Source organism: Psittacula echo (genome assembly GCF_963264785.1).
Source record: "Psittacula echo genome assembly, chromosome: 16".
Taxonomy (NCBI): domain Eukaryota; kingdom Metazoa; phylum Chordata; class Aves; order Psittaciformes; family Psittacidae; genus Psittacula; species Psittacula echo.
This window is the reverse complement of record NC_137752.1, coordinates 5,576,921-5,596,753: the sequence shown is the minus strand read 5'-3', so window position 1 is coordinate 5,596,753 and position 19,833 is coordinate 5,576,921. Positions and strand designations below refer to the sequence as shown.

Sequence of the window (19,833 nt, the reverse complement as noted above, 5' to 3'; positions counted from 1 at the left end):
AATTAGGCCCTCAGGAGCTATTAAGCAGCAACTGAACCTTACAGCGCTCAAACACGTAAAAGACGACTGCAAAATCCCAGCAATGGTAAAGACTCAGGGGAAACCAGCAGTTAAAGTGTCAAGTTTAGGAGCAATTGACCCTTTCTTAGGCAGCTGAGGTCCAGATCACCAAGTGGGATTGGGAGATGTTACAGCTCTCTCTCCATGCTGTGACACAATAAAGTGCAGCACCACTTATCACGCTACTTCTGCCTCACATAAAACCATGTGAGAACAGGAGGGTCACGTTCTTGTCTGGCTTCGGGGTCGAGGTCCAGTCCATGACAAGGTGGGAGAAGGAAATAGAATGGGGGTTTCTTTTTTTCCTCTTTTATTTTTGTATAAAACAACCCTGTTATTCAACCAGGAACTGATGGGAATGCACAAGAGGACATGCAGGAGGAGGAGGCAGGTCTGAGCCGCTGAAAACCAAACCAAACCAAAAGAAAACTGCTGAGAGGTTAAATGAGGAGCCACAAAATAACGTGGCCCTGGGGAAGGTGGGCGCAGGCAAGGCAACAGGGCGAGCATGCAGACTGAAACGAGAGCAAAACGGAGGTCTTTGTGACGAGCAAAATGGGGCTCCAAACCAAAATGCCAGTGTCTGTGTTTGTGTGTGTCTGTGTGTGTGTGAGGAGGAGGAGGAGGAGGGAGAGAAAAGGGGGAAGAGGAAGGGGCAGAGAGAACAAGCAGGAAAACAAGCGTACATACGTGAGCTCGAAGGCTTTCAGGAAACAGCAAGGTCATAGGGATTTAATACTTGGCATGAGCATCAGCCTAGGTTTAAAAACACAAAAATACAGGCTGACAAGTATTAGTGACCTCTGGGGAGAGCACAACGTTGAGTAATGTGTGTGGATCAAATGGAAGAGCTGCAAATGCAGAGCCCAGTCCAGCTGCTGTACCACTGCTCCCAGGGAGGGCTTGGGCACCCCCCTTCCGATGGGACTACCTGTGGGATTAGCACTAAAGGCACTGTGTGAAATGTACTGATGGACCAGTGCGTACATTCAGATGGACTAAGGGACGAGGGGGGACAGAAGACAGACCAGCACATGCCTGGGACTCTGGTTACCCTCTGCACCAGCAGTGCTCTGACTGGGGTGGTGGGAAGTGTTGGTTATGTCTGATGGAGGGGCTGTGCCAAGCTGGCAGGAGAGTGGGGAAGGCTGGGAAGTGAAGTCTGAGCCACAAGTAGCATGCCATGGAAAAAGAGCAAGCGCCTGAATGATGCTGGGATGGAATTTAGGTCTGAATTTGTCAAGTGGGAACTCCAGACAAGACTGGGGTCTGGCTTTCCATGGGTGTGTTTTAACTGCCTGCAGGGTAAACAGACCATTTTGTTTCTCCTTCTGTGACAAGCTCGCCCCGAGGTTCTTGCACCAGCACAAACACCTTTAGGAATCTAAAACATAAGAAAGACAAAAAGAAAAGAGACCGGATTAGAAAGAGGTTGGGGAAAACGGGATCCCTTAAGAGCAGCACTGCCTGAAGGAGGTTAAAGGAAACACAGCATCAAGCATCTACCAGGTTACAAGGGGTTAAGGAAGGCTCCTGAACAAGCAGCACTCAAAGGGTCATCATCCACCCCCAGCCCTTCCTCCAGCCAAGGGGTGAGCATCACTGGGACACTGCTCTCCTATGGGAGAAACACTCGGGAGCAGGACCCTACCGGGATGTTTTAGTTTAGCTGGGAAAACAAACCTGCAAGGGAATACTGTGTCTGTTCAAGTGAGAGCTCCAGAGCCCACAAGTGACACTGAGCAACAGGAGGCTACAACAAGTATTTTGTGTTGGACCCACACTGTCCTTTCCGCAACAGGCTGCACAGACCTTTCAGTCCATAAAGTCCATATCAAACAGGTAAGTGAAAGCAGTCTGAGCCTCCAAACCCACCCTTTGTCACACTCTTGTACCCACACTTATGGCCAAGGGTGAGTTTTTCCTGTAGCCAAGTGAAGCTGCAACCCAGAGCGTTATTTGGCCAGAGACACTCCTGTATCCAAGGGAACATAGGCTGAGCCCAAACTTCCATCATGTTTGAGAGCTGGGGAACCTCCTGTTCCCCTCTGCACCCACTTCCATGCCAAAACAACCTCCAAATGTCAGCAACAAAAAGCATCCACAGAGCCACAAGAGAGTATTTTCCCTGGAAAGGAATTGCGTTTGTGTGGGAAGCAGGTGAAAAGCAGCTCTGGGTCATTTGCTTTCCCTTAGTGAAGTTAAATCAATTGCCATTAACCAGAACCTCACAGGAATGAGAAAATACAATGTTTATTAGCAGACAGCACGGCACATGGAGCTATGGAGAGATGCCTGACAGAGGATGACTCTTGAAGAATAGAAACAAACCCATCACAACACTGGCCACAGTGACCAGACCTTAACACAACAGACCTTAACGACACAAATCCAACCAGCTGCAGGCAGCTGAGTAACCAGAACACTTATCAAGGTGAGAGGGACCGAGCAGTTATCAAACAGCAGCAAGGTTAAACAGAGAAACCGCCTATAAACCCATTTATATTATACATATATAAAAGGATGAAAACAATTCAAGTAACTTTAGTTTAAGTTATGTTATATACATTTGTTTTATATAGACTGGGGGAACTAAGGGCAAGTATTTAACAAGAGGATTTAAAAAAAAGCCACAGTCCAGTTTATAATTCCTGTTTCCTAAATAATTTGGCAAGCATTAAATAATCAGAAATATCCTAGATAAAAAGTGCATCAGCGGGGTTAACTTTTACCTATTGATTTATATAAGTCAAGGCTCTGCTTAATGGTTACAGCAAACAAACGGCAGAGCTGCAACACTGAGAATCCCAGAGCCCTCTGCAAGGATTTATCTACAGAATTGGAGGTGAGAGGGAACAGACTCAAGTGGCAAAGGAGCCGAAATGCTCCCAAATCCTGTTAACTGGGAAGCTGAACTTCACAGAACAGCCTCTATTACTTGCATGTCACCCAAAGAACCAGGCTTTCTGGCAGAAGGGAACATGGCATTTGCTGGGAGCAATGGAGAGTTTACATAAAACTGGTTGTTCCATACAAATCCTTTTGTGTATCCTGCTATTTCACAATATCCCTCAGTGACAGAGGGTTTTGTTCCCAAGAGCATGAGGTACCATCTTCCATAACACAGTATGGTCAGTCTTGAGCAGAAAGGTGCAACTAGTTCCTGTATTCAGCCGCCAGCACCAGGTACCTGGCAGGTAGGGCCTGAAAAGCCCTGCAAGGAGCTACACTATGTGTGCAGGGGGGAGTTCTCTTCCTCATCCCCTAGCAGTCAGAGGTTGGTGTAAGCCCCAGAACATCCAATAGACCCAATTCCTAGTCTGCATGGTTTTTAGCATTCATAAGCTTCCTGCAGGCATCACAGAATGAACTGGGTGGCTCAGTTCTATAACAGGAAAGACAACAATAATGCTGTTTACAACTAAATGGATGCACAGCCAGGCCAGTGCTTTCATCGGCTGTGATGCACAGCTGGATTTCAAGAGGTGAACTTATACATGCGTCAGCTGAGTGGACAGTACCTAACAGAGTCTTTCATTGAAGGAGATATGACATGTGCATTCTTGTAAAGAAAACCTTCTGACACAGAGCTCTTAAAACACCAGTGGCAGCAAACCAGTGGCATAAGAGGTGAACGGGCCTATGAAACCTACTCAGAGATTTTCTCAAGTGATTTGTACACATCTGGAAGAAAAAGAAAATGCAGAACAAGACAGATATTACAGACATTACTGTTGGGTTTGTGATGGGGTTTGCTAACACCCTGTGTGTGGAGGTGGCAGTGTAAACCTTACAAACAGCCCTAGTGCTTGGCTGCTGTGATGGCTGGGATCAGGAGGTGACTGCAGCACTTACCTGTCTGCTCATCCGAGCTCAGGCAGAACCCTGATAACAGGCTTTTCACAAAAGATTTAACAGGTTCTTGAGCAGAGCTGCCTCTGGCTCATGGCACCGGCACAACCTCACACACCTGAGCCAGAGCTGATTCTGCTGCTGAAAGAGTCACTGATGTACTCAGAGCTGGTGTGAGTGCTCCCACCCTGCATCCAACCAACCTGGAGAGGCATCAGCTGCTCAAGCTTCTTTCCAAGAAGAGGAAAGAGCTGCTAAACTTTGTAAATGTTTTAGTATTTATGGTGTCACTTTCAGAATGTCACTATTTCTGCTGCCGGGACTGAATAAAGTCACTTCAACTAATAGAGAGTTGCAGCTTGCAACCAAGTTTGTCTTTTAAACACAGCAGCACTTCCCCCAGATCTTCATCCTGCTATTGGGACCCTTTCTGCAAAGCTAAATAACATAGTTCCTGTATGTTAGATATTCACAGATACATTTGGGTTTGTTCCTGAAGTGGCTGCAACTGAATGATCCTTCACTCCCAGCACACACTGCAGTTTTACCATCATTCAGCACCATCCTGTAACTTACATTATATCATTAATGCACTGACACGATTTCCTGGCTGCTGTTGCCAGAAACATTCCTGCAGCAGCCTCTCCAGAAGGGTAAATCAAAGAGAGAGACGCTTTGCTTCACTTCCCACCCAACCTGCTGCTCTGCTCGTAAATGGGTGACTTGCTGATGGGTTCCACTGATGGGAACCATGCTGCGCATCGGAGGGCAGGAGAGCCATGCACCTCATATGAAACAGATACAAATGCCACGCTAGCTTAGCTGTTTCATGCAGCCTGCACTGCTGAGCAACAACATAATAGCGCTGTCGAAAACAACATTTCCAGCAGCATAATAACGATGTTGATTTCAAGTATTGCCACACAAAGCAGTCAATCTCCACAGGAGAGAATACGGGAATAAGAGACGGGATCTCCCGTTCTGCACTTTCTGCCTTGTTCAAATACGCGATAAGGAGATTGTATGATCCACGTTCCTCTTTCAAAGGTTAATAAAACCAACAGAGGAGCTGAGCTTTTTGCACTCTTCTGCATCTCAACTGACTCTGCATTTGCCAAAACAAATACAAAACTACTGTATTATGGCAAAATAAAGCAAGAGCCCAGACTTTCATCTGCAGCAGACAAGGCACTGCACTGCTTAATACTGAGTCCAAGACAGTGAACTGATCAAACTATAGTGTTTGTTTACAGAGACAGTCCTACTCCTCAGTTCCTACTGTCCGTAAATCCCAATGGGAATGGTTCAGTTTTCTTTTGAATTGGATGAGGCAGCTTCTTTCACACCAAGAGCTCTATGGTCTAGGAAAAACAACAATTATCTGAAGGATTAAGTGACTTAAAAAAGCTGCAGATTATTTAACAGTGAACTTCAAACACATCCTGATTTGAAGCAGGACTGAAATCTTCGATTTCTCAGTGTATTACATCACCAGCTATAGATTCGTAGGATATAATCCAGCCAGGATTCCCCTGTAGCACTGCTTGCTTACACAATACACCTATCTGTGAGGAGTTAATGGCAATAAAGAAACAGAAGATTGCGGCGTCAAAACACCGAATGACTCCACTGATCTTGTGTGAGCAAAAGATTAAGTTATGCTTATCTGAAACAGCAAATACATCTTCTGAAATGTATCAAGGTAGGAAAGAGTAAAGGACCTTTCTTCATGTTTTACTTATTTATCAAGGACCAGAGTGCTGTGTAGGCAGGTTCTGGCAAAATCTGCTTCTCCTTCCAAACACAAACTAAATCACAACCAGGTTTCAATCCAAAAGGTCCACAGAGCACATTACACTCTGAAAAGCTACCACACTGTGACACGAAACAGCAGTCAAAATACTTCCTATATAACACTCCACTGAATCCTTTTGGGGCAAACAGCTGACTTGTGAATGTGTAACATGTCTGAGATGCCACCTGGATATCTGAGGAGAGCCCGTGTTATCCCAAATGGCTTTGTGTTTCCTGCACTAAGTTGACCGTGCAATGGCACTTGCAATTGAACAAGAACTGTCTAGTAGAGGCTGCAGTTCCCTCTATTGACAGTCTACCACACTACCCTTTCTCTGAGCAATGAAAAGCACATTTTGCAGTACAGCAAGCCATATTAGTCCACGTACAAAATAATGCACTTTGTGGCATTGTACAGACTTTTAAAAGGCTCTATCTGCAACACAGAGCAGTTTCAGGGCTAGGTATCTCTGTGAAAACAAATAAAGTAGTAATAATAGTATTAAATATAAGTCATAGCACCTTTGGCATTTTTGTCCAAATAGACTTCAACGTATGATGTAGGGACATAGCCCTCCTCATCTTCGTTCCTTCGGATTCGTGTCCATCCGTCACCTTTGTCTTCTTCTATTACATAGAGCATTTCTCCTTCTGCTACAGAAATTGTTCCTTCATTCTGACCTGAAAAACAGTAACATGGAGTTTAGCGTCTTCTGCACAATGGGAACCACAGATGTGGTGGGTGCTCAGGGCATTCATGGACCATGTGCTGATGCAACCTCTGCTGCATCACAAGCAGCAAGAACAAGAGCACATGATTCTGGTGTGTACACAAAGAATCAAATGAATGTGGTCCTGACATCAGAGTTTTGGTTCTTCTTTTGCAGAGTCCCTGTGTAACAGAAGACAAATCGCTGTTTTAGTGCCTCTCTACAAAACAGAACCATGCCAGAGCCTCACTTGCCCTTTCTTTGTCTATTTAAGCACTGCAGCAGTTAAATGAATGTTTTCAACTTGTCCTTGGCATATGAATTAAATGAAACACTATGTGAAGTGAGAGTAAAGTTTGAGTGATACCTTCAAATGTATAGAGCGCTTTACATGTTCCTATGGTGGGTAGTGGTTCTTCATCGTCAAATTCATCATCAAAATCTGTTGCAGGTACTTTCATCTCAGTCTCCTGACTTTGCTCTTCTGTGTAACTGCCATCTGGGCTGCTCAAGAGAGGAAAATACACAGCAACTATAGCGACCAATCTCAGGAGCAAAGAGAATGACTCAGTTACCAGACACTTAAGGCAAGGTGAGCAGCTGGAGCAGCTTGGCAAGTCCAAAGCGTGCTCAGAACTGGCTGTAGCAGCTCTCAAAGTGATGGGTGACACCAGTCACTTTTCTCATCAAAAGCTGTAAAATAATGCATCTCACTCGCCTTCACAGCAGAGAGTGGAGGCGCTATTGCATGTTTCGTCATAGTCAGAAAGTAGCTCTTAAAGCTGGAATGTTGCACATGCTGAAATCAGTGTGCAGAACACTTCATGGAGTGCCTGCATTTAGTCTGGTTACAGACTAATCACAGCATCACAGCACAGTCTGGGTTAGAAGGGACCTTAAAGATCATCACATTCCATCATCTAAGCTTTGGAACACTGCAGAGCTACAGTTTTCCTGATGAATAAGCTCAGGGAAGCGGGTGCAGTCGCAAGCCTGAAGAGCTCTGTACAGATACTGTACCTCTCCCGGTCCTGTGCACAGCTGTTCACTGCTGAGGTGTTCTGGGCTTCATAGAGTCCGCTCTGGCGCCGGGCCTCACTGCGCATGGACAGCCTGCCCTCCACCTCTGCCAGCCAGCCCTGTGAGGGGAGAGTGGTCCCATGTGCCCATCAGCGCTTCAACTTGCAAAGGGATATACATTGCTTTTACTTTGCTGTGTCATATTTGACATTCAGACTACAGAACTAAAAGCAGTCTGTGAGCATGTTTGAGCTTTCCTTTGGGTTATAGTTGCTGGGGGAATAGATTCTGTACATTAAGTGCACACTGAACCTATTGGTCTCGTCAAACTTACTGAAAACTTAATTCTTTTTTGACACTGGATACTGAAAACACCCAAGAGAAGCAGTTAACAACAGCTGCTGGGAGTCACAATCTGCTGCTGCAGTCACAGTTAAGATGTGCGATAGCTTATAGCAGTCTCAATAACACCAGAAACACAGCAATCTCACTGACTGCTGAGTGCAAGAGGGCTAAAGCTGGGGAGAGTGAAAGAGCCAGTGATTTTCAAATGGGTAAAGAAAGCAATGGATAGTAAAGGCAACAACCATAAGAAACATCTAATATTCATGGACTGTATCTATTTATGTGCATAGTGTCTTTTCTCAGGCCTATAATCCTTGTGTAATTATAATGGCTTCACATATTCCAACTACTCCTTATGCTCTTGAGATTTTGTATCTCTAAGAAGCTTCCTGTTAATGGCAGACTATTCCTTAAAACATATTTCATCTGCTGACTTCTGTCTTGCTCTTGGACTATAAATGGTGCTTTGCACTTATGTTCCTCTGATTTTCCACAGACATCTGTAACATGATGCTTCCCATTATTTAATTAATTAAGCATCTGAACCCCTCTGGGCAGTCCAGAGAGCACTACATTTACTCTTAACCCTCCACTTAACATGATTTGGTTTCTCTGGCAAATTAAACAGCAGGACTGCTGGCTGACAGTCACAAGAGATGGTGTGTATTCATGTTACGCAAACAGGCTCAAAGATCTCAATTAATCCAAGTGCTTAAGTAGCACTTACCCATGCATAGTAAGAAAACTCATCAACACATCTGGAAAAGCAATGAAGCATCTGCTTAGAATTCAGCGTAAGCTGAGCTGCTGTTCACTGAGATGTCTCTTCCCATACCTCAAACTTCTGAACTTCCAATCGTAACTTCTCGATGTTCTGTCCAAGTTCTGCTAGTCTGTGGTCCACACTCGCTGCATCTCCCATCTGTGGGTTCTTGATATACACATCTTTCATTTTCGTTAAGGCATCTCTGAGAGACAGAAGGAAAATAAAACATGGAAGTGTTAGTGCAGCTGGGGACAAATGAAAGGATAATAAACTGCCTAGGTTCAAGCCTAATCTGTTACAAATATAATTGAGAATATCCAGACAGGGGCTTTTGCCCTGTATAGAACCAGCCATTAAAGAAATAACAGTAAAATCACTGCCAGAGAGAATTCATTGTCAGAGATGGAAAAAAGTGAGTGAAACCTTTACCTACAGAGTAACCTGACACAGACACTGCACGCAAGCCAGACTCTTCAAGCTCCTACATTAAAAGGAGCTCCTTGCTTTGTAGGCAGCTGAGGACTGTGGGGCTACACAGGCGATGTGCTGTGTTGGTACAAGAACAGAGCACATTTAGACCAAATGACTCAAGCTTCAAGTGCCCTGCTTGAAGAATCCTAATAGAAAAATGACTGAATTCTTGGACAGTGGCCTTTTGCAAGGCAAAAAGAGGGCTCTAGAGTTGATTTTTAATCTGACGTGTTCTTTTATTCAGCACTACAATATCCATTTGCTAACCCTGGGGAAGAAAAATAATATAGAATAATGCCCCCCTCACATAACCATTGCAACCGCTGACAGCTTCAACTTTCTAGATGATTATCACCCCAGTTTTTGGGACACAGACAAACAGTTGCATCATTATTCTTCATCATGGGCTGAAATCCAGTTGAGAAACTGGGACAAAGAGCTGGACGTGGACATATTAATAATAAGAATGGAGTGCTGAGCAGAAATTCTCACCCTGCCTGTTGTAGTTTGTCTTTTGCAAAGTATCTTTTGTGAGATATTTATTTCACACTGCTTAAAATGAAGCTAAATCCAGATGGTTTGTATTTGTCACTGCGCTGTGACAGATGGACCTTAAGCCACATAATATGACCCTGCATCCTGTTAAGTTATACAGCGTTTATACTAGATTCTTTCTGGGGGCTGTGTCTCATATCAACCCACATGCCAAACGCCTGGGGTTTCAGAGATGGTAATTTTCAGGCTTGGTGTGATGGATGTAGTACCATAAGGCCAGGATTAATGTAGTAGATGCTTTCATGAGCTCCTTTAGGAAGCCTGCAGAGCTCTTGCTGACAGCAGTGTGTTGCCTTTGACCTGAATCAAGCTGAGGCTGAGCTTACAGGAAAAAAGTTATCTGCACGACTATGAACATTTTGGAGCTTAGAGAAGGGTGGACTTACAGTTCCTGGCCCAGCTATTTAGCTTCTTTCTAGGCATTAGATGGGGGGAGAAAGGTTAATGGAAGTCCCACAGCTCAAGTTAACTCCCTCTGTGTTTTAGAGTTTCCTACCAAACTCCTGATAATTGCAATCCTGTGTCTGCCTTTGCTTTCTGTGTAGAAAATGGGGAAAAGTGTGGGTGGCAACGAAGTGGGACTGCTCTGTGGTTGGAGTCCTAAGAGACATTATTGCAAGTATATGAGTCATGATTATTACTATATTAACTCTTGTTTAACTGCTGGTGCTGCTTCCTCAATCATCTACTATCTTTATTTTAAATAACTTCCGTCTGCTCTGATTTCATATCCAGTTTTAATGTTGGGTTACCTCAGAATCAACACAGAGCAGAAAGGAAAATCTGTACAGAGACAAATATAAGATACCACAGAGGGAAAAAGACAACGGAGTAAGAAAACACATAACCACATGCAGTTTTCCCTTGTTTTTTATGTTATAAAGCATAAAGAAGAAAGCCTGGCTTAATATACAGAATAAACAGGTTCTTCAAAGCAAACTGTCAGAAAATTTAAGTACATCTGTACAAATGCAGAAGAGTATTAAGGGACAGACTAATACCAGAGAGGCTAAGTCCTGAAATCATTCAAGGAAGGAAAGTTCTGTCTCTTTGCAAACATAACACGCTGAATCTTTAATGCAACCGCAGAATGTGAACAAACACAAAGCAACAAATGCCGGCTGCCAGAACAGAGACAAAAATGCGTAACTAAAACAGCCTTATTCTCAACCAGAATGATAAATGCAGCCTTGTAGAAAAAGCATCCACAAAAGCACAGGAGTCATTATCTTCCCGCTTCCAGGAAATCTAAGCTACAGATCGGAGAGTCTCAAGATACACACGAATCAATCAGCACTTCTGACAATGTGAACATGCCCATAATAGCCCCCCTCACTGGGATCTCCCCATGCCCATCATACACTAATAGCTCACATCAAGAAACAAACAAAGTGCATCCAACAGCGATCTTTGTCTGGCTCAGGATTAAATCGCTGCTCTCCTGTGAAAGCCGAGGGAAGCAGCTCCAGAAAGAAGGAAAAACTGTCTCCAATTGCTACGCTTGTATCATTCCCACCCTTATACCGGAATCTTCTCACGATTCCAAGGGCAGGATGTGCATTACACTGGGGTGGGAGAATGGAATACTCAGAAAGCCACATTTTGCCCCAGCTCTGACCTCCATCAGCCAAAATTAAATAACTGGTTTCAGCATCTGAGTTGTGGAGAGCCTTGCAGCTCTTGGGCGTTTTTAGTCATATGTAAACTGGTGGCTCTTTCCTTGGAACAGCACATGAAACAAACATAGAACCTTGTTCTTATTTGCACTTTCTTGCCTTTTATTTGTTTCTGTTCTATAAGACTACTCATTTCATTTTTCATCAGAGGAGTTTGACGTACCTTTGATCCATCTCCTTCTGAATGTCTCTGTTTAGCTCATCGACTTTTTGCTGAAGCTTCTTTCTTCTTTGCTCAGGTGGGAGATTGCTGAAGTCTTCCGGCCCTGCTCCCTGCACAAAGTGGAATGGGGTGGGGGAAACAGAAGGAAAAAAGAGAAAATCAAAGCCTGAAAGAATCCTTCAGGATTGCATTTTGAAAGCAGCTCACAAAAATCTGTGCAAAACCACAATGGTCTGAAGCATTGTTATCATTTGTACTGAGATTCATCAGTCCCTGCATAACATCTGGATGCCTTAGAAATAATCCCAGGACCACATCCCACCTCCATACCAAATAGCTAAAGGGAGATCACCAACAAAAAATGCCAGAATTCACCAGCAAAGCTGAGAAACTATTTTTATCCATAGTTATTATCAAGTTTTATTGAAGAGCTCCATTCTCACAGAAAGCTGATCTTTTCTGCTTTCCTCTTCTCTGCCACAGACAGGACTCCCATGAAGGCAGTTGCTAGCTTTCACTGCTGTGTCACAGTCACATCTCTCACGTACACCCTAATTGCTGGCTTGCTCTACATAGTCTGAGTGTTGGTTCAATACAGTTAATTCCTGCCAGGGCTCTCCTGAGCACACCAAGATAACAGAAGCACTTCCTCCAGGATTCTGCAATTTAAAAGCATGCTGCTTACTTTCCAGGATCCACCTTCCATGTCAAAGTCTCTCAATTTCTCCTCTCTCACTGGTACTAGTACAGAAATCAGGAGTTATATCAAAGCCATAGAATCAATCCATTTAAAATCATAACCGAAGAAAAAAAGATCTTAAGACCACAGCGGTTACCTTGGTGTGGTTCTGCTTGAAAACCCTTTTTCTGCCTTCAAAATGCTATGCCTCTTCTTGATTGCCTCCATTTGATACAGCAGAGAGATGACACATAAAATACATCCATACTATTTTCCTCAAAGTACCACTTATTTTTGTCTTGCAAGAAGGCAAGGGGGATCATTTGCTATACTGAACAAGGGAGATGGTGCGCTATACTGAACACACATCACTACCAAGCACTTGCACCATAAGGGAATGAGGTTCTTGTACACAAACTTGTACAGGTTTTTCTTGTTTTGGTTTCTGCTCATTCCATGTCCCATTTCTAAAGGCGAAAAATGGCCTATGGCAGGAAGAAGGGCAAAACCATAAAAGCTGAGTAACTACATTCAGTGGCCCATCAGCTTGCTGAAAGCTTGTGAGCAGAATTGCGACATTAGTCTTACTAAAGTACCAGCTCTCTCTCTCAGGGGAGCATGATGGAGTAGGCACAGTGCCACTGAAGCTGCCCATTAGACCCTTTCAGCTCTGCACTGAATGTGCTCCCAGACACAGTTCTCTTTCTTTTGCAATTGCAGAACAAGCTGTTTAGAAAGCAAGTGTGTGGGTGCCAGAGGGATGGAGGACAACTACAGACAGGTCATCTCCTCCTCTGCTCTAGCCATTTATAAATTACAGAACAGGCCTAATGAAATTGCTGCTTACTGATTTTCAGTTAAAGGTGGCCTTTCAGTTAAAATTAAGCCTTGACCATCTGTATAAAACTACACTTAAAATTCCATTTATAAGACAATGAGAAAGCAAATTTAAGACAAATAAAGGAAACAACTTTGGAAGTTACACTGATTCTGAAACTTCAGCCACATGAAGTCCTAGCAGTGCTTACATTACTTGTTGTGCCTGGTACCAGAGATCTATTTTCATTCATTCTTTAATGATAACATTTTGCATATCACATTTGACATGAGAATGATTCAGCATCTTTCACAGATAATCTACACACTGAAGCCATGCATATCTTTTTAAGACAAAGCATCTAGAGGTAGCTTTGCATAGGAAAAAGCAGTTAGAAGAAAGACTATAACAGTCTCAATTCTAAGCAGAAGAGACATATGCTTGAAAATATCCCCAGTTACACATTATGAGAATGCAAGAGATGTACTCAAACAGATTTGGAAAAGCATCTTTGTTGATTCTTCAACTTCATTCAAAAGCCCTGCACTGGATTAAATTCAGTATCTTTGCTCACAATGCTTCAGACCAAAGCATTAGTGTTGCATAGAAATGCAAGCCCCAGAGTAGGAGGTGATCTCACTCAGACTTTATTCCATGCTCGATAACAGAAGCTATAGTTCCTCCCCGCAAAAGGAAGAGTCAAGGAGTAAATATTGCACATGCTGGGAACGCTCCATGCTCTCAAGCAAAACTACACCTGGGCTACCTCTCAAGGAGTGAACATTGCCTACGTTTCTAGAAATGCTTCCACAGTGAGGGGGAGGAAAATCTGTGCTATTTTTGATGTGCTATCATAGGGCCATCAGAGCCAGTCTCAATAGATTTCCTTGCCTAATCCTGGGATTTAGGATGCAATTGTTCCAAGATGAAGGACTGTGAAAAGAGAGGCCATGTTAGGACCAGTTTCTGGGCTGAAACTACACATAGGGAGAACACAAGGTTTGTCAGCCCCAGTTTTGGCTCTTTCACGGCTAGGATCCAAGAGGAGATCACAAAGGAAGCAGATTTCCTCTGTCTGAGGCACACATTGGTCTCATCCCTGTCTGCACGTCTCTCATTTGTGCAGTTCTTGGGGAAAGGCCAGGTCACCCATCTATTTGGGGATTATTTATTCCTATATAAAAGCTTAGCTCATATACCCAATACACCAGCACTGCGACCAGAAAACAACAAATGGATATAAATACACTGTACTACTAGGACAGTGGCTTGGCAGTGAGCTGGACACTTCCATCATGCCTCAGACCTACCCATACATCTTCAGTGAGAAGCAACATTGCTATTCAAGCTCAAGCAAGTCATTGTGTTGACAGAGCAGCAGCAGGACCAGAACCTCCAGAGCTACATACATGGCCTACATGTTTCCTCAGAATAAGCTGCTATGAACACAGCAGGTCCAACAATGATGTATTCAAGAACATAAAAGTAGGGGGAAGTGAGCACCTAAAGGCACTAAGCGGTGAGGAATAAGGGAACTTTCAAGCTAATGCAGTTAAGGCACTACTGCAGATACCCTGAAGCTCTCCAAAACTGTAACCGGTGGCTCCTGCACGTTTGCATGAAGGTAGTCAGCAAACCAGTCACATTCTCCTTGTGGCTGCCCTCTCAAAGGGCAAAGGAATAGTAGACAAGCTGTCAGGACCCTATCAGTGTGGAGTATCTCAAGCAATACAGTACCTTTTGTATGAAGTTCAGCACGTAATTTGCTTTCCCAAATATGCCCACCCCTTCCCTTTCCAACTCAGTAATGTGTTATCTTACCATAGAAAGAAACTTTCCCAGCTGCATCCAAGACAGAATTTAGGATTCATACATATATACATATATGTATCTCCACTTGTGAATTCAAATCAGTCTGAGTTAACCTTGTTGGTTAAGGTTTACAGAACTTTAATTAATATCATTATTAGTTATTCCAAAGGACTACATAGGGCTGTAAAATGTAGGTGGCAATAATGCAGATTTCCAGTAATACCTGGACATGGAAAGCAAACTTTGCAGCTCTGTTACACAAAGACATGTGTTTCTCTCTGGAAAAGCTCCAGGAAGCACAGAGACCTTTGTGTGTTATTTTCCTTTAAATGTTTTAATGTGTGCTTATACAGTAACAGAATCACCTGATCCTGTTTTTTCTACATTTTCATAGCCCTAGATTAGAAAAGTGAAAACTAAACTATATATTAGAGTTAATTTTTAGCAGCTTATTAGACTGAATTCTGATCACCTCTATTAGACTCCAGACCTGTGTATTCAAATTTATCTGATAAACAGCCAAACAAAAAAAGGCAAACACAAAGAAGAAACAAATTTAACAGTTAATTTCAGTGTCATGTCATATTGTGGCACAGTGCACATTAGAACATACACAGAAAATGGTGATTAAAACACAGGACAGGCATGCTGTAAATGTGCTTACCAGCTTGAGAGAAAGCTTCATGTAAAAATTGGAGAGATAACAGGGTGGGGGGGGAGAAAGAGAAAAAACAACAATGCATCAGTAGAAGAGGAACTGTTTCAGACTGATGTTACAATAAAATGACACATAATCCCCTTGCTGTTGGAAGGCAAAATGGGTAACACTAACAGATCTGTGCAAAAGTTCACAAGTGTTATTAGGCAGCTGCCATTTCGTCACCAGAAAGAGAAATGGAAAAGCATTGATACCTCTGCACATGTGCTTTACTAGGTGAAAAATTGGCCTGGATTGACTGCCTCAGCTACGACACGGATTTATGTCATTACAGTGGAAAAGTGGACCTTGCAAATCTATACAACTCACTTCAGACCAAAACTGTGCTGAAATGCAGTCACAAGCATCAGCCACTTCATGCAAGGGCTTAAGAGAAGGGAGATAACACCTAAAAAAGTAAGAGGTAAGGTATATGACTCGGCCTCCAGCAGCAGAATCACAGTGGGATCTCCAGTGATTTCCTAGCTCTCAGGTCTATCTGCTTGATCTGTTGATCGCAGTGCTGTCCAGGCTGTTGTGTTTTTGAACAATTAAAAGCAAATACTCAAACGTACTTTGGCCATATAGTCAGACTAGGTCACGACCAAGGAGAAGGGGAAAAAAACCCAAACCTTTTCTCTTTACACAGATCGATTCTATGACAGCACGGTAAAACATTCTTCAGGCTCCTTAAACGATATACATGACCCAATTCTTCAAGAGGTACCACATTTTCTGGTGCAGAGCCAACACATTATCTTCTGGTTGCTCTGGGAATGTAAGGCTAAATAGAAGTGCAAGCTCACAGAGCCTCTGCCATACATCACTTGCACATACAGCCCTCAGCAGTGGTGGAGGCCTCACAAATCTGCTGATGTGGGTGAACACAGGCAGCTGACCACTGAGGTTACTTCCAGTGTTGCAAGATGTTTTGACAGCTGCAATTCAAAAGGTGTTCTGAGACAGGGACGCTAACAGTGTGCTCTTCTCTTCCATGCCATGGAGCACAAGGTAAGCTGCTGTTCAAGATAGCAAGTCAGACTTTAAAGGGAGGATCAAAACTACAGCCAGCCTCCTCCTCCAGCAATCTGCACTGTGTCTGCCCTACCAGCTCTTTGGGGATGGTTGTGAAATGTTCAAACCCAAAGAACTTGTAAGTGCATAAAACGCACTTGACTGGTGTTAAAGACAGTGGAAATGTAGAAGTTGGAAACTGCCTCTCACTCCAGGCAATGATCTGTGCTGTCAGGCTTCAGAATCTCTTCCCGCTCAACAGCTACCAACAGCTCCTGGATAGGGGGCTCTCAAACAGTCCATTTTTAGCAGAAGCATGGCTCATTAGGATTGGATTGAAAAATCAATAAAGGTGGCTCCACACCTACAGTGGTTTTGACAGCGTCATTTGAGAAATACGCATTTTTAACAAGTAACAATTTCCATCAGTTACTGGAATTTGTACAGCAACAATGGCAACCATTCCAGGAAAAGAGATGGCCTTGAAATACCGCATTTGAGCTGGTGTGCTCAGCGGCAATGCAGCGGTTAAAATTCCCTCTGAAGTTCAGTCCATTAGGAAGTAAACACATGATAATAATGACAGGGCACTGAAGAAATGCACTCTCGCAGCTAAGAGGCCGCTATAAAAACCAAACAAACCCAAATCATTTGAGAGAATAATCATACATACGGAAGGAGAAAGAATGACCTAAAATAGGCAGCTGAAGAAATTCAGCACCGGCAGCGTTTTAGTTCGCATAATTGCTTTAGCACTCCTGTGAACTTTAGCATAGACATGATCAGCACAAATTGAGATCCTTGTACATATAGACAGACAAGACTCATGGTGCAGAATAAATATTTACCTATGAAGCACTCTATAAAAGGCACAAATGTATGCTACATGCGCTAGTTGCTAAACACTACTCACTCTAAAGGCACTACACATTACTGCGAAGAATCATCTGCATCAAGACTATTCTTTTGCTGTAAATTCAGCAAATTTGAAAAGGATTATAGACACTCTATGCCGAATTCTTACGCTGTTAAGTACGACAAAAATAGAGAACTTATTAATAGCATTTCCAAATAGTAACATCAGGGATTGTTATAACCAGTACAAATAACAAAGCAGATCGTAGACTGGAAACAATGAAATGCTGAAATAAGTCATATTCACAGTTTTCCATTTCTGAAATGTATTTATAATTTTACATGACAGTGATTCAGTTTCTAGAAACAAATAGAAGCAGACTGAAAATAAATCTGCGTTAAACACTAAAGAACTTCTGTGGCCCATTCTGTTGCGTTTTCACCGCCAGAAACTTCCTCTCAGCTCCTGGGAGAACAGGGGTATTTTTCCCCCAGATGATCAAATAAGTCACATTTCTTCAAAAGGAACAAATCCATTTCAAGCTGTCAATTTAAAACAAGTCTAGCTTAGTCTTGAAGGGAAAAAATGAGCCTAAGAGCCACAAGCTTCAATAACACATGAGAGAGCATGAAAGCCAGCAAGTCCATGTGTTATTGGACAGTCACAGACACTAACCTCACTTACAGAAAATGGGCTGAAATCAACCATTGGACTTCCACACAACCCAGAGGTAATTTTCTTTCTTGGTGGTCCTGTAAAAATCTCCCCACGTTCTGCTTTATTCAAGTATCAGATTTAGAGGTCACACATCTCGATTCCATGAACTTTCATCATTAAACAGTTCAAGGAAAGTCCCAAAAGCTCCACGACCAAGGCAGCGCCACTGCACTGCTGTCAGTCAGGGGCTGGCTCATGGTGCTCAACTGCATTCATGAAATAACTTAGAATAAATGCCTGGAACCTGTTTGTAGTACTTACTCTGAATTGCACAGGTCCAGCTACTTGAATTTTGCCAATTTCAGCATTTCTAGGAATAGCAGACGTATCTTTCCTGCACGTAACACAGTAAAGCTGCCACCTGCCTCTTGCCAAATTCTTCTTTTATCTTTTACCAAGCGCATTTCCACAGCACACTTTAAGGGCGTTGTAAGTGGGGTTAGCGACTGTGTAGCAACTGTATGGGCTGATCACACCATCCGTGGACTTACAACATATTCCCTAGCCTCAATGGCACACGTGGGTGTCCCTAAAGTCCTCTTCATGAGCTCTTTGTGAATATACAAAGACTGTGTCTGCTGGTGAGTCAGCAAGAGAAAACACATCCGTTACACTGGAGACAAGCACGGCACCTCTGTGTTTACTGCTTCTGCAGCAAAAGACAGCTTTGGCCTTTAACAAACCTTTAAGTGCAAAGTGGAAGCTTCTTAGATATTAAGAGTTTAGCATTCTCACAAAAGTCAGGAGATACAGTGATTTTAGACCCTGGCTTAAACACACAAGTCAGAAAACATCTCTCTTTAATGACACCACCCACCAAAAAATCTTGGTCTTGGCACAGATACATAGACTTAGGTTAGACTAACAAGTATTCCCAGGGGCAGGGAAGAGAGCAGGTATGAGGGAGGTGGTTTGCTTGCTGCTTCTGCAAGCTCACAGACCAAAGTCGTGATCGCTCAGGCAGACCAACAGCTGAGTATGGAGGGAGAAGACTGCACAGCGCGGCACAGACGGGATGGCAAAGGAAAACATTAACTGGTGCAATGGAGATAAAATCGTGTTTTAATGAAGTCAACAACTTCCACTAAAAAGGAAACCACAAAAGCTTCTCCATGTCCCTTATGGAACCATCTGGAAGCTGAGACTTGGATAATGACAGTAATATCTGCATCTCAGTTCCCAGACTCATCCGCTCTGCTCAATCACAACCCAGTCCCCGAGGTAAGGGAGAAAAGGACACAGCATATCACACAGAACAATTCACAGGTGTAAGTTCTACCCCTGGATTTTGTTAGTCAGAAGTATTGCTCTTCAAATAAAGGTGCCGATGTTACTGCCGCTATAGCAATAAACCAAAAGAACACAAAATTAATATCAACTAGCAGAATACAGAGGGTTGGTTTTTTGTCCTGAAAAAGGAATTAGAAAAAGCAGAGCAAGCATAAATGAAATTATAACTTCTGTAAGTGGTTCCTCATTTCTTGACTTTAACTTCCCTGAAGAGACAGAAGTGTTACGCTATTTTATTCTGCCTTTTTAAAGAGCTATTAGAAACAGCACTCACAGAAACTGTGTAAAAGAGACTTTTTTTGTTCCCCTTTTATTTCTGATGCATGCTAAGTGCTGTAACAGCTTCAAGGTATTCTCTATAATGGACATTTCTGCTGTTGGGGTTAGAAGAAGCTTTGAGTGGAATACAAAAAATGTGATTAGAAAACCGGAGACACTGACAAGAGTCAGCACCTAAGTATGTTAAAATTGTTATTTATTCTTTATTTTTAACAGACTAGGATTTCATATTGGCAGTGACCACTGATATTGGTATTGGC

The 19,833-nt window shown here is 43.0% G+C and overlaps 1 protein-coding gene across 1 annotated transcript in view; it reads right to left on the bottom strand.

Moving 5' to 3' along the window:
• Positions 1-343: 343 nt before the first annotated feature.
• Positions 344-19,833, bottom strand: part of FNBP1 (formin binding protein 1) — a gene marked incomplete at its 5' end in the record, with an annotated part of 94,585 nt that continues 75,095 nt past the window's right edge. Inside the window, 8 exons of the mRNA XM_080630541.1 lie at positions 344-1,444; positions 6,229-6,387; positions 6,784-6,920; positions 7,437-7,555; positions 8,617-8,749; positions 11,413-11,522; positions 15,193-15,228; positions 18,481-18,579. Of these exons, the coding sequence (XP_080486667.1) occupies positions 1,437-1,444; positions 6,229-6,387; positions 6,784-6,920; positions 7,437-7,555; positions 8,617-8,749; positions 11,413-11,522; positions 15,193-15,228; positions 18,481-18,579 (801 nt within the window). The 3' untranslated portion in view covers positions 344-1,436. The remainder of the gene's footprint in view (positions 1,445-6,228; positions 6,388-6,783; positions 6,921-7,436; positions 7,556-8,616; positions 8,750-11,412; positions 11,523-15,192; positions 15,229-18,480; positions 18,580-19,833) is intronic.